At 29.1% G+C, this 15,691-nt stretch overlaps 1 protein-coding gene across 1 annotated transcript; it reads left to right on the top strand.

Annotated features, from left to right (window-relative positions):
* The first annotated feature begins 14,002 nt into the window (after positions 1–14,002).
* Positions 14,003–15,306, top strand: LOC109184093. Its single transcript, XM_019334134.1, has 6 exons — positions 14,003–14,138; positions 14,259–14,355; positions 14,436–14,560; positions 14,638–14,725; positions 14,811–14,943; positions 15,031–15,306. Exons 1-6 carry the CDS (start codon positions 14,003–14,005, stop codon positions 15,304–15,306), a joined length of 855 nt encoding a protein of 284 aa, XP_019189679.1.
* The last annotated feature ends 385 nt before the right edge of the window (positions 15,307–15,691 follow it).

Genomic DNA, 15,691 nt, shown 5'->3' with positions numbered 1-15,691 from the left:
GCTTTGTTGGCATGAGTGGTCGTGCACTCTCATTTTTCAAAAAAAGTCGTGTGTTCAAAAGTCCATCTCGTGAAAAAATATAACCATAATTAAATATTCTTGTAGCCGTGTGGCCGTGAGGCACAATAATAATATAACCATAATTAAATATTCTTGTATTGTATTCCGTGAGTCACAATAATAATATAACAATAATTACATATTCTTTAATTCTATATTCTTCTAGAATTTCTATTACCATCATTAATTATTTCCTAATTTACCATAATTAAATAATTTGACCAATTATAAAGAAAGATTATTAAATAATGCATGGGACAATTTTTTAATAAAAAATTTTAAAAATTCATTAATAAAATATAATGTTCTCATAGTTTTTTCTTAGAAACTATTTAATAAAGCATTTTTTTTTTTAGAAATTGGTGGGCCAAACCGCCTACGACAGTTTGCAGTGGATAGATCTCAAAAAATACGCGATTTCAAAAAACATTTGTCCAAAACGGACAACCGAGTCAAAAGTTATGTCGTACCGAAGTTTTGACACATTACAACTTAAAAAAAAAATAAAATTAATCGCCGGTTCACCCGGCGAGGTGGCCGTGGAAGAAGCCGATTCCGATCTTCATCGCCGCGATTTTTGCAACACTGACATATAGTATAGATATAGATTAGAATGGGAATTGTATTACACTATTTTATAATATTAGAATAGAATTTTAACGCAGAATTATTGTACGAATGGGAAAGTAGAAATCAACATATTTTATTAGGAAGAGAAATTTTTTAAGAATTGGGCCGGAAGTTAAAATTTCCGGATTTTGTTATTATATATAGTATAGATTGATTGATTAGAATATGAATTGTATTACACTATTTTATAATATTAGAATAGAATTTTAACGCAGAATTATTGTACGAATGGGAAAGTAGAAATCAACATATTTTATTAGGAAGAGAGATTTTTTAGGAATTGGGCGGGAAGTTAAAACTTTAGGATTTTGTTATTATATATAGTATAGATATAGATATAGATTGATTGATTAGAATAGGAATTGTATTACACTATTTTATAATATTAGAATATAATTTTAACGCAGAATTATTGTACGAATGAGGAAGTAGAAATCAAGATATTTTATTAGGAAGAGAGATTTTTTAGGAATTGGGCGGGAAATTAAAATTTCAGGATTTTGTTATTATATAGATAGTATAGATATTATAGATAGTATAGATATAATATAGGTTGATTGATTGATTATAATAGGAATTGTATTACACTATTTTATAATATTAGAATAGAATTTTAATGCAGAATTATTGTACGAATGAGAAAGTAGAAATCATCATATTTTATTAGAAAGAGAGATTTTTTAGGAATTGGGTGGGAAGTTAAAATTTCAGGATTTTGTTATTATAGTATAGATTGATTGATTAGAATAGGAATTGTATTACACTATTTTATAATATTAGAATAGAATTTTAACGCAGAATTATTGTACGAATGGAGAAGTAGAAATCAACATATTTTATTAGGAAGAGAGATTTTTTAGGAATTGGGCGGGAAATTAAAATTCCAGAATTTTGTTATTATATATTATTATTATTATTATTATTATTATTATTATTATTATTGTATAGATTGATTGATTGATTGATTAGAATAGAAATTGTATTACACTATTTTATAATATTAGAATAGAATTTTAACGCAGAATTATTGTACGAATAGAAAAGTAGAAATCAACATATTTTATTAGAAAGAGAGATTTTTTAGGAATTGGGTGAGAAGTTAAAATTTCAGAATTTTGTTATTATATATAGTATAGATTGATTGATAAGAATAAGAATTGTATTACACTATTTTATAATATTAGAATAGAATTTTAACGCATAATTATTGTACGAATGGGAAAGTAGAAATCAACATATCAACATATTTTATTAAAAAGAGAGATTTTTTAAGAATTGAGCGGGAAATTAAAATTTCAGGATTTTATTATTATATATAGTATAGATTTTACCTTTACAATATAAATTTTTGTAAATAGAGTAAAATCAGTACTTCAATGGTAGGTTTTTTTTTTTTTAAGGGTTAAAGCGATGGATTGTTTGAATCGGTTTTTTCCAAAAGCATGTTGGGGGTCCATTGGGGAAGGTCACGAGTTAATGAAACCTGTGAACTGAGATGGGTGATAGTGAATTGAGCATTGAAGGGAGGGTCCCACAATTTCAAGGTGGGGACAAGCGTCAAATTCTTCGCTTTGGACGTCACTTGTATTTTGTAATTTTCCTAAAATTAAATATTCGGATTATTGTTTTTTTTGAAAGACTCGAATTATTAATTCAGGAAGTGTCTAAAATGCAAAAAGGGCTTCTTAGCGGAAAAGATAGTAGCGACCGACAAGTTGGGGCCAAATTGAAAAGGAAATGAAATGCTGGGGGTGAAAGTACTTACATCAGATTTGACGCCAATAAAGTCGGTATTTTTTTTTGAAAAACAAAAATATAAAACGGAGTAAAAATTATAGAAAAGATTTAGGTATCTTTTATAAATGATAGGGAAACGACACTTTTTTTAAAAAAAAAAAATTTATGAATAATAGGTTTATAGTACTTTTTTCTTTGAATTATTCATATATTAACATTTGCCACCTCAATTATTTTAAAAATCACTGTTAAAAATTATTGAATTTTTGACTATCTGAAAATGATCTTAAATCAAGTCTAAAGCAAAAAGTGATCGAAAATAGCAACAAAGGTTTTTTCGGATACCAAAGGTGGTCGGAACAAGGCTTTCGACTTGATTTAAGATCACTTTCAGGTGGTCGGAAATTACATAATTTCCAGCAGTGAGTGATAGTTTTTTTTTTTTTTTTCCCCTTCGATGTTAAATGAATATTTTTATCCTTAAAACAATTATTTCATTTATTTTTCTTCTTCAACAAATTTTTGCTTATATGTAGAAATGGCTACGGTTCGATTTGAACCGAACCAGACATGATAACAATCGAATTGAAATAGTAGTGATGGTTCTTAATTGTTACGATTCAAAACCAAAAAAATAAAATAAAATAATTGTTGAATTTAGACTATTTTAAAAATATAGAAAAATATAATTTACAAAATTAAATAAATAAATAAATTTTGAACTGACAGTTCAAACCGAAACTAGAATCAGATTAGATCAAATGTGAACTAGAACCAAACAGATTTGTAAACATCGTTTGTAAATGCTAAATCTGTTCGGTTCCGGTTCGCATTTATATTTATTCCAGTTTACAAAATTTATTTATTTATTTATTTTTTGTAAATTCCATTTACTATTTTAAAATAGTCTAAATTCAACAATGATTTTATTTTTTCAGTTCTAAATCGTAACAAGAACCATCCCAACTGTTTTAATAATTCAGTTGTTATAGTGTCCGATTCAGTTCAAATCGAACCATCGTCATCCCTATATACAAGTAATAATTTGTTAGAGAAGAAAAATAAATGAAATAATTATTTTAAGTGTAAAAATGTCCATTTAACATCAAAGGAGAAAAAATCGCTATTTTTAAAATAATTGAGGGGCAAATGTGGATACATAAATAACTCAGGGATGAAAAATACTATAAGCCTACAATTCAGGGAAAAAAAATGCCATTTTTCCATATGATTGGGACTACGGCTATGTTTGGCAAAGGTAGCTGAAAGCTAAAAAAACTATAAGCTAGAAGCGAGAAGCTGAAAGCTGAAGAGCTGTTAACTAAATGATTATGCTTAAAAGTGTTTGGTAAAATTAGTTTTTTTGATAAGCTGATAAATGTAAAAAGACTAAAAAGGACATTTTCATAAAATTTAAATGATGTGATTATTATATTATTAAATATATGAGATATATTTAATTTATAAAAAAAAGTTTTGTTTTTATAATATATATGAGATATATATTAAATTAAAACAAAAGATTTTTTTTTTTTTTAATTGGTAAGGGTAAAGGATGTCATTTATTTATGAACGGACGATTAGAGTTAGAACTTTAAGGAGTTGCTGGGTGGTGAAAAGTTGCGAGAGAGGACGAATAAAAATATAGGAGAAGAGAAAAGGTCAAAAGAGTTTTAATTAAGAAGGAAAAAAGATGTCATTTATTTAAAATAATAAGGATAAAGATTGAAAAAAAGTTAGGAAGCTCTTAACTTATTTTTGAAACGCTACATAAAGTAACTTTTTCAAAATAAGCTCTTATTTTAAGTTACTAGCTTATTTTGAAAATATTACCAAACAGAACTTATAGCTCATTAGTAATTCAAAATAAACTATAAGCTCCTAAATAAGCTCTGCCAAACATAGCCGTAAGAGAAACAAATAGTGTGTATATATATTTGCCAAATTATACTTTAGTACCTAATTATCAAAATATGGAGAAACAAATAGTGTGTATATATATTTGCCAAATTATACTTTTTCTCTTTTTATTAATTGACTAAATGCTCCATACTTTCTATTTTTAGAATGAAATATATATACTCATAAGATGTGTCATGTTTTTTTTTTTTTTTTTCAAAATTTATAATATTTTAAAAAATATCAAATATTCTACTTAACTTGTACGGTTCATGCAATTGAATCACAGAACCAAAAAACATGTGCGATTTTAACATTTAATACCAAATTTTGTACAACTTAATTTGCATGTTGTTGGTTTGTTGCGAATGAGGATCGGTAATGTTGTTGAGTTGGTATATTTTATGATTGATTTTGAAATGTTGAAACCTCAATGAATATTACGTGACACTAACAAGACAAATGAAATTTTAAAAAGATTTTTTAATTATTAAAAAAATAGAAAAAAAATGTATCAAGTTTGGAGAGGAGGCAGCATAGTCTCTTTAGGAGTATATTTTCATTTAATTAATTTATTAAGTGGTGTATTAAAAATAAAGTACTTACTCTATCTCATTTTATGTATGTATGTGCTCTGGTTGGTTAATAAAGTTTGAATAAAATTATTTATAATTTAGTTTCACAATTTAAGTTTAGTATTTTTTATATAAAAATTATATATTTAGAAATTACATTAAAAGTGTTATTAAATATAAAATAATTAAAAATAATAAGAAAATACTAAAAAAATGTAAAGAGAAGATAGCTGATTGATCAATAAATAGTAAACATGATAAATAAAATGAAATAAATTGACCAATAAATAGTGAACACTCATTTATAGGCAAATTATGCTGTGCATCCGTATGCACCATTATGCTGTGCATCCGTATGCACCATGCATGGTGCATACGGATGCAAAAACGACGTCGTTTTAATAAAACGCGCGTCTCCCCTTAAAAAAAGAAAATCAGGTTCGATTCCCAGCAACAACATATGAACTAAAATTCCATAATCGATGAACTATAATTCCATAATCGATGAACTATAATTTCATAATCTAATCTATGAACTAAAAATTCCAGAATGAATAAACTAAAATTTCATAATCTATAAACTAAAATTTCAGAATCGATGAACTACAATTCCATAATCGATGAACTATAATTCCATAATCAATGAACTATAATTCCATAATCTATGAACTAAAATTTCAGAATGAATGAACAATATAATGTTGTTGCTGGGAATCGAACTTGAATTTTTTTTTTTAAAGGGGAGACGCACGTTTTTTAATAAAACGACGTCGTTTTGGCATCCGTGCATACGGATGCACAGCATAACGATTGTCATTTATATGAGAACATGCATGGGACATTTTTGGGCCATTAGATCGTGATTTTGGATGGTTTAGATTTGTCATTATTTTTTATATTTTTGTTTCCATAATTAATTTATAGGGATGAAATTATAATTGTGTGTATTTAAAATTGTAATAATTTGTCATTATTTTTGTTTCATTTTAAGAGTTTTAATTATAGTAGAATTGTAGATGTTTAAGAGCATCTCCAACGGACGTCAAATCCCAACTTCAAAACACCATCGTAGCAAATTTCTGTCTCCAAGGTAAATTTGCATCGCGCTATAACGCCAAAGAAAATGGCGTTGATGAACAGTGTAGCGCTATATTTGGCGCTGCACTGTTCATCTGCGTCAAATGAAAATGGAGGATGAAAATGACCCTTTTGCCCTTGCTTCTTTTTATAATTCTAAATGTATCATTTATTTGTTTTATATGTAATTTTTTATTTTGTTAAATACTTATATTTAAACTTTGTATTATTAAATAAAAATTATATCATTGTAAAGATCTCATTGAGGCGATGGAAACAAGACTAATATTGAATATATATTAATTAAAATTTCAAATACATTAAACATAACTAGAACATAATTTTGTGGAATTAATTAATTTTCAAAAATATTGTTAAATTCGATTTTTTAAAATAATTAATGTTATAAAAAAATTAATGTTAATAAAAATATTATTTACGTTACAAATTATATTTTATATTAAACTAATTAAGTTTGAACTAAATTATATTAAATTAACTAAATTCGAATTAATAATTAAAAAATAAAATTATTTTAGTGTAAAAGTTTGGTGTTTTGGTGTAAATGGGTTGGAGATGAATAAAATTTGGTGTGAGAATATGCTGAGAATATTCTTTCCGATGTGATATTTGCTGAAAAAATTTGATGTTTTGGAGTTGAATAGGTTGAAGATGCTCTAAAGAAAATTGATTCACGATTCCATAACTTCTCTTCGGCGAACCACGAGAACCTCCCGGTCTCCGTGAATCTTTTTCAGATTTTTTTCGTATGCTGTAGGTATTCCGGTCGTCGATTGAGTATCATTACTTAATTAGGTTTCCACACTCCAAATTGTGGTATGAATTTCGATCAGTCCACCATTATTAACGTACGTGTTGCTAATTAAATGCATTAGAAGTAAACTTCTTCCCTAAATAAGGTTGAATCCCAATCCCAAGGCTGGTCCACACCCGACAACGCATCTGGGAGAATGTAAATCATGGTAACTCCTCTAAATATAGAGGCTAGATCTTTGTTTACTGGGCACAAGGAGTCTCCTCACTTTGAGAGGGGCCCGATAGAGCATCGGTGAGGAAGTAAATCATGGTAACTAAGCTGATGAATGACAATTTATATCCTCCACCAAGCGTGTATTGCATTGTGCGCCCTAATGCAAAACGACGTCGTTTCAGATATATATATATATATATATATTTAAATTTTGCTATCCTGTGTTCGCGGTTAATTTTCTGTAAAAAAAAATCTCATGTTCAAAAATGTACATAATTTTATACTAGAATATACATAATTGTATATATGAATGTACATAATTGTATAACAAAATACACATACTTTTTTTTTTTTTTTTTTTTTTTTTTTTTTTTTAAATAATACATATAATCTAACATAATACAGAATATACATAAACTTTTAACATAATAAACATCAACTCTTAACATAATACACATAAATTTCTTGTTTCGGATGTACATAATTGTATAAAAAAGATGTACATGATTGTATAAAAAATGTACATAATCGTATAAACAAATACACATAATTGTATAAACAAATACACATAATTTATAAACAAATACACATAATCGCGTCAACTCCCTACATAACTTACCAAAACGACGTCGTTTTGGGAGGCGCAGGGTGCACAGTGCTACGCATGCCGTGGTGCAGGGTATAACGATTGCAGCGGAATATAGAGGCTAGACCTTTGCTTACTGCGCACAAGTAGTCTCCTCACTTTGGGTGGGGTCCGATAGAGTATCTGGGAGGATGTAAATCATGGTAACTTAGCTGAATATAGAAGCTAGACCTTTGCTTACTGCGCACAAGGAGTCCACTCACTTTGAGAGGGGCCCGATAGAGCATCTGGGAAGATGTAAATCATGGTAACTTCACTGAATATAGAGGCTAGACCTTTGCTTAGCGCACAAGGGCCCCCCTCACTTTGAGAGGTTCTGCCACATTGTTACGGGTGAGACTCAATCCCTGGTGATTCTTTCCAAACTTCACCTCTATGACCAACTCAGCTGCCCATGCGGGCTGCATTATAAGTAAACTTAACCAGTGGTTTTGCGGAATTCATGTGGTAGTTGTTAGTTTGTGATTATGCAGAATATATATCTTGATGAAAGGCACTGGATAGATGGTGGAAAAAGGTAGTGGCTGCATTTGGAGAAGACATCTTGCAAGCCAATGGAGAGGTGGATCATGCCAAGTTGGGTCATATAAGCTATCTATATATACAATTGTTGAGTGCATTCATTATTCTTGTCTTTTGCCCACTACATTCTCCATAATTACTTTGTCTTAATTACATTTATGCGGTCAATCAATAGGCGCATACTAAATGTAACACAAACTAAAAATACAATGTTCTCCTAGTAATATATTATACCAAGTACAAATGTGTGTATAGACATATAGTCAATAAGTTTAACCTACACTTTAGAGTGTACACTTTGATGTTAGAAATCATAAAACTAAATCAATTATGGTGGGGGTGTAGACTAGCCGATGAATTGCAGTGAAAGGATCGGAGCAGTAAATTAAAAAAGAGTATAAATGCTTGCCCATATGCCTCACCTGCAATGTTTGGCATCTGTTTGCTTTAACATTTCACATCTTAAAGTGCCATAAAGAAGAGTACTACCTAGTTACTAAAAGATAGACAACACACTATTTATCATTTGACCATCACCACAAGCATTTATTTCCACTAACCTTCCAAATAAAGATTTTTCCCAAACCTTTTAAATGTTGGTAACAAAAATTCAACTTATATTATTACACCTGAGTCTTAAAAGCAATGTTTTATATATGTATCTGATATTGGTCAATTATAAACTTACATTGAGATGAAAACTGTGGACCAATTAGAGATGTTCATCTAGGAAGATCTAACGACTTTAAAGCAGGAAGATGATGAAAAATGGAATTACATTTTTGTAAATAACTTAAAATTTAAGTGGTTTTTCTTCTTAAGGTGCGTGGTTTTTGTGCTTAAGGTGCGTCAGTTGTTGAAACTTAAAGTGCGTCGGTCTAAAGCTTTAGGTCCGTAGTTTTCCTTCTTAAGGTGCGTGGTTTTCCTTTTTAAGGTGCGTGGTATGTGTGCTTAAGGTGCGTCGGCCTAAAAATTTAGGTGCGTGGTTTTCCTTCTTAAGGTGCATGATTTTTCTTTTTAAGGTGTGTGGTATGTGTGCTTATGGTGCGTCAGTTGTTGAAACTTAAGGGTGCGTCGGCCTAAAACTTTAGGTGCGTGGTTTTCCTTTTTAAGGTGTGTTGTTTTCCTTCTTAAGATGCACCAGTTTTTACAGTTTGCTTCTTTAATTGGCGATTTTTTATTTTTATTTTTTGCAGTCGCAAAACACAATCGCTATCATTTTCCAATCATGTTCCAGCAATCAGTTAATGGCCTGGACATTGCCAAAGTAACACATAAGAGAAAAGAAAACATTCGAGCTCCCAACCAGGGTTAACATTATAGGTAGCACTGCTGTGAGCGCTAGTAGCAGATCCTGGGTTTATATCAGTGCTGTTTTTTTTTTTTTTTTTTTTTTTTTTTTTTTTTTTTTTTTTTTTAGATTTGATCAACGGCTCTGATTTCACTCCATCTTTCACATGAGAGAGTTTTTGCACGTGAACTGATCCTTATATGTATGTATGTATGTATGTAGGGGGGAGGGGAGAGGAGCTCCTATGCAAAGTGTTGCTCCTGTGAAAAATATTAGCCATAGATTAGTCTTGATCGAATTGACCAAAAAAAGCGCACATTTTTTTCTTTTAAATGCTAATAAATGGCTCTTTTGTCTTTTTCCTAATATCCATAAACGTTGAACATTCATGTGCATAATCTTGGATGCACAATTTTAAACCTTCAGGTGCTTAACTTTACACCTTAAGGTGCATACTTTAATTTGGTACCAAAGAAGGCAGTACCTACTACTATGAGCGATTTGCGCCCTATCGCTCTTTAATTTGTAACGTCGCATATAAAATTATGTCTAAGATGTTAACGAATCGCTTGAAAGTTGTCATTAAGGGTATCATTTCGGTTACGCAAAGTGCCTTCATCCTAGGAAGACTCATCATAGACAATGTTCTGATTGCCTTGGAGGTTTTTCATTATCTTAATCGTAAAATGGAAGGTAATACAAGTTGGAGTGCGCTTAAGCTTGACATGGCGAAGGCTTATGATAAGATGGAGTAGGGTTTCTTGAATGAAATTATGGTCCATTTTGATTTTTATAGTCAGTGGATTGAACTTATCATGTGTTGTGTTACTACTGTGCATTATAGAGTTAGTGTGAATGGGGTCCTCACAGATTATATTATTCCAACTCGTGGGTTGCGTCAAGGTGATCCACTATCGCCCTATTTATTCATCTTCTGTGCTGAAGTGTTGTCACATTTGATTACCCGGACTGTGAATTATCGGTATGTCTCTCCTTGTATTGTGACAAGGGTGCTCCGGGAATATCACATCTCTTTTTCACAAATGACAGCATGCCCTTTTTTAAGACATCGATGAATGAAGTAGAATCAATTAAGGCATGTCTTATTGATTATGAAAGGATGTCGGGACAGATAATAAACTTTGGAAAAATAATATATAGAACTTATTGGTGTTTTGATCATTTTTCTTATAGAACTTTCCGGCCTGTGTGTTGTTTATCCACAGTTTTCCCTTTATTATTGTTGAAAAAGAATATCCATTAATTATGTGGGAAGATGATAGTGATCTGACTACGCATGAAAGTTCAAAGGAATTTCGTTCTTTCTTTGAAAGAATCTTTTTTATTTTTTCCTTAAAATTTTATTGGATTATAGTATTTTACTAAACCACAAGCAATACAGCAGGCTTTTTGAGAAAAGCATTGGACCACTGATAGTTTGAGCCCATACACATTTTATATATTGAATGTTTATAATTTACATATTAAATATTCATAATTTAAATTGTGAATATTCAGTATGTAATTATGAATATTTAGTATATAAAATTGTGAACATTTAGTATATAAAATTGTGAACATTCAATATGTAAGTTGTGAACATTCAGTATGTAAATTGTGAACATTCAATATATAAATTATTAACATTCAGTATGTAAATTATGAAATTCAATATGTAAATTGTGAACATTTAACACATAAAATTATAAACATTCATTATGTAAATTGTGAACACTCATAATAATTTGCCCTCCAAGACATTATTATAGGATATAATAACAAGATGTGATAATAGTGTGTCAAAGGCAAATTATACTGACCATGAATAAATGTTTATTTTTAATATATTAAAATATATTATTTGTAAACTAAAAATTTATAATTTGGTAGTATATCTATATATATTTTTATTTTTATACATATTAAAACAGAAGCCCAAATTTTCTGCTCATCCTAGAAAAAGATGCATGTCTGTTTTGAAATTTGAAATCAATCTCTTTTAAGAGACATTAAATAATAATATATGATATGATAATTTAATGGTAACATAATCCATATACAAGGAATTTTTTTATTAAAATAGAATAAAAAGTACAATTTAAAATAGATATGTCAAAATTCTTAAATCATTTATTAAATTTAATATTTAATATTATAGATATGTTTAAATTTATTTTTTATATTATCTATTAAAATAGAATAAAAAATTTCAATTCAAAGTAGATATATAGAATTTATTATAATTAGGTTGAATTGAAAACTTCTATTTAATTTAATATTTTAATATTATAGAAATTTTTACATTTAATTTTTTAATTTTTTTTGGGATTTTGATCCAAAATTAGAAATATATTTTTAATTCTAAATTAAAAATATAGTCATTGAAATAGTTCATTTTTTATCCTTTATGTGCATAAAATAAAACAATCTAAAATAAATAAAATACAATCTCATTTGTATTTGCTATATTATTTTCCTTCATTATATTGCTATTTAAATAGATTTATATCTTTTTTAAAGCGATTAAATAATAACATGGTAATCTATCTATATCTATCTATGCTATATATAAAAATAAAATCCTGAACTTTAACTTCCCGCCCAATTCTTAAAAAATCTTGCTTTCTAATAAATTATATTATTTTTTACTTTCCTATTCGTACTATAATTCTAGGTTAAAATTCCTATTTTAATATTATAAAATAGTGTAATACAATTCCTAATAGAATATATTTTTTCCTACTTTCCTATTCGTACTATAATTCTACATTAAAATTCCTATTCGTAATAAAATAGCACAATATATATATATATATATATATATATATATATATATATATATATATATATATATATATATATATATATATATATATATATATATAATTAAAAGTAAAATTCTCCTTCTAGCATTTTTTCCGCCTAAATTCATTGTATTGGTCAAATTATTTAATTAAGGTAAACTATGAAATAATTAATGATGATAATAGAAATTCTAGAAGAATATAAAATACAAGAATATTCAATTATAGTTAATTTATTATTGTGCCTCACGGAATAGAATACAAGAATATTTAATTATGGTTATATTATTATTGAGCTTCACGGCCATTATATACTAACAGAATTTGACAATAAAATAATAATAATAATATAAATGTTAATAATCTATACTTCTATACTATATATAAAAACAAAATCCTAAAGTTTTAATTTCCCGCCCAATTCCTAAAATTTCTATTCTAATATTGTAAAATAATACAATACAATTCCTAATAAAATAGTCTAATACAATTCCTAATAAAATATATTGGTTTCTACTTTCCTATTCGTATTATAATTCTATATTAAAATTGGTATTCTAATATTATAAAATAATACAATACAATTCTTAATAAAATTCCTATTTGTAATACGAGACCCTAATTATCGGAACAATAGGACAATATATTCATTCCGAACGCTTTCCTATTCGTACTATAATTCTACATTAAAATTCCTATTTGTAATACAATAGGACAATATATTCATTCCGAACGCACAAAAGATTTAGATTTCAAATATATTATTTTCTACTTTAAAATTCCTACAATCCTATTCGTATTATAATTCTACATTCAAATCCCTATTCGTAATACAATAGGAGAATACAAATAAAGCTGACGCTATAAATACTATAAATCTTATAATCTGCCCACACAATTCAACACCTCCATATAATACTTTCGATTATGCGAAGGAATTTTCATTCGATTCTTCAAATAGTAAATACTAATGGAATCTATTTTTGTCTCTGCTTCCAGCCTATCCCCAAAGACAAGAAAAAGTTGTATAAGACTCCACTTGATGCGCTGTTATTTGTCAAGGGAATATCCACGTTCCACAGTCAACCAACAAAACGTGGAATGCTTATTCCATGATTCCCAGGTGAATATAATTACTATAGTTCAACGGTTTATAGTACATGTTTATTTCTGGTGGAGTTGATAATCTTATAATCTTATTAATTTTTTGCATGCTTTACGTTTTTTTAATAAAACGCAATAATTCTTTATTTTTATTATTATTAGTTTATGAGTTAGTATGAATATAATATTGAATTGATTGATGTGGATTCTATGGAAGCACATTATTGCATTTTTTTGTCTGGTTTGTGGCACCCCCAATTCGGATTATTGTGGGGCAAACTAATGGCGTGAAATCCTTCGATTCGTTCGAATTAGTAGGAATACAAACACCCCCAGGTTTCTTTCTCCCGCCCATGTTTGGGAAATTTTTAGTGAATATTAAAAATTAAATAAAATATAAAATATAAAATATATACTAAAAACATAACATCAATATTGTTTACATTATAATCATATTGTTTACTATGTTTGGTGGCTTAGTTTTAAAATTCACGTTACATATACGAATGACATGATCTTCCTCAGGGAACTTGCATTCATTTACAAATTCCGAAAGAGTTTGTTTTAAAATTCAACAAGCTCTTAAAGGAAGGGGAAGTGTATGATATTCACAATTTCGTTGTGCAAACGTGTTGCATGAAGTTTAAGTCGTGTGAGCATAAGTACATGATGAAAGCGAACAACGACACTTTGATCAGCGTCACAGATCTAGATGAATATGGTTTTCCCAAACACATGTTCAAATTTAAAGATTTTGGATCGTTGAAAGCTCCTGGAGGAGTGGATTGCAATCAGCTAATTGGTAAGTTATTCTTTAAATTTTGTTCTATACTAGATGTGTTCTCATTTGTTTTTGTTATACTAAATTTCTAATAGTATATTCATGAATGACAATTTAAAATCTTTTGTTTGGTTTTCGCAGATTTGATTGGCCGTGTAGTTTCCATTACTGAGCCAAAAACTATCCAAGTTAATTCAAAACCCCAAAGGTTGATTGATTTTGTCATTGAAGATTCTCGGTATGTATTTGTTTAGATGACCTTTTTAATTTGTTTAAGTATAAATTTAGTCGTCATCATGTTCATTGTTGTTCACTCAGGGGGAGTCGGCTCACGATTACTCTGTGGGAGGAGCACGTGGATTCTGTCTTACCTTACTATAATGCTGATTTGACAGATCCACTGATTGTTATACTACAACTGTGTAGAGCCAGGTTGAATGATGGTAAGTAATTATCCAGTGGCAGGCATAAATTTATTTGATTCGATTTTAACTATATTTAAAATTGTTTATCATACTAGACGGTGAGGTTAGAATATCCAGTTCCTACACTGCAACAAAGATTCTGTTCAACCATGAGTGCCCTGAGTTGCTCAATTTCAAGGAGAGGTATTGTGTCGGTTTAAAATTTACCACTTCGTATAATATTGTATTTCAAACAATTTGATGATTTCGGATAATCCGTTTAAATCAGTATGCCTAGGTTCTTTACTCCAATAGGAAGTATAAGCTCAAGTTCAAGAATGATTGGATCTGGATCGTTGGAAGCTTTGTCGAGTGAAAATGTCACAATTACTTCTTTGAAGGATATTTATGATGACAAGAAGGTAAAAATTATTGATTTAGAGTTTGTATTGAAACCATTTGAAAAGGCACTCATTATATTTCTCAAGTATTGTGTAATTGATTTTTAGGTCGGTGAATTTTGGGTACTTGGAGAAATTCTAGGCATAGAAAGCGAATGGTACTTCAAGGACTGTAAGAGTAAGGGGTGTGGGAAGAAGCTTCAAGACTACACATACAGAATGTATTGTAAAGCTTGCGATAAACACTGGCCAGACGGAATAATTAAGTACAAAGTGGTGATTGATGTCCTAGATGATGACAATGATGGCCATCTTCAAATATATCAATACTCGGTTGGTGAATGGTGCAAACGATTGTTCTTCCTGTTAACCACGTTCTTGTGAAGAAAAATCAGTCAAGCTGGCCATAGGTGTCAGGGAGTCTATCATAAAACATAAATATGTTGTAAGATCATGTACACCAAATACAAGTAAATGAATGGTCCATATAATAGAGGAGAGAGAAAATGTTACAAGAGGTATAGAGAAGAAATCTAAAGATAACCACTAAGTACCTTTATGCAAAGCAGACGTCAGACCACTAGCCCAACGATCAGTTAGACCAGTCTTCTCTGGTGAAATATTTCCTATATAAGAAGCACTAGAATTTACAGCTGCAAGATCTTTTGGAAAGATCTCATTGAACCTTGTTACGGTTTTGTGCAAACCATCATAATCAGAATTACTGGTAACTCTACCGCTATTTGAAAAAGGAGGCAGCAAAGTGTTG

Source organism: Ipomoea nil, unplaced genomic scaffold (genome assembly GCF_001879475.1).
Source record: "Ipomoea nil cultivar Tokyo-kokei standard unplaced genomic scaffold, Asagao_1.1 scaffold1250, whole genome shotgun sequence".
Taxonomy (NCBI): Eukaryota; Viridiplantae; Streptophyta; class Magnoliopsida; order Solanales; family Convolvulaceae; genus Ipomoea; species Ipomoea nil.
This window is presented reverse-complemented; position numbering and strand designations above follow the sequence as displayed.

Coding starts and splice junctions, on each gene's coding strand:
- LOC109184093 (XM_019334134.1), top strand. CDS start 14,003: ATGATGAAAGCGAACAACGACACTTTGATCAGCGTCACAGATCTAGAT. Junction 14,139..14,258: donor GGATTGCAATCAGCTAATTG/GTAAGTTATTCT, acceptor TGGTTTTCGCAG/ATTTGATTGGCCGTGTAGTT. Junction 14,356..14,435: donor TTTGTCATTGAAGATTCTCG/GTATGTATTTGT, acceptor TTGTTCACTCAG/GGGGAGTCGGCTCACGATTA.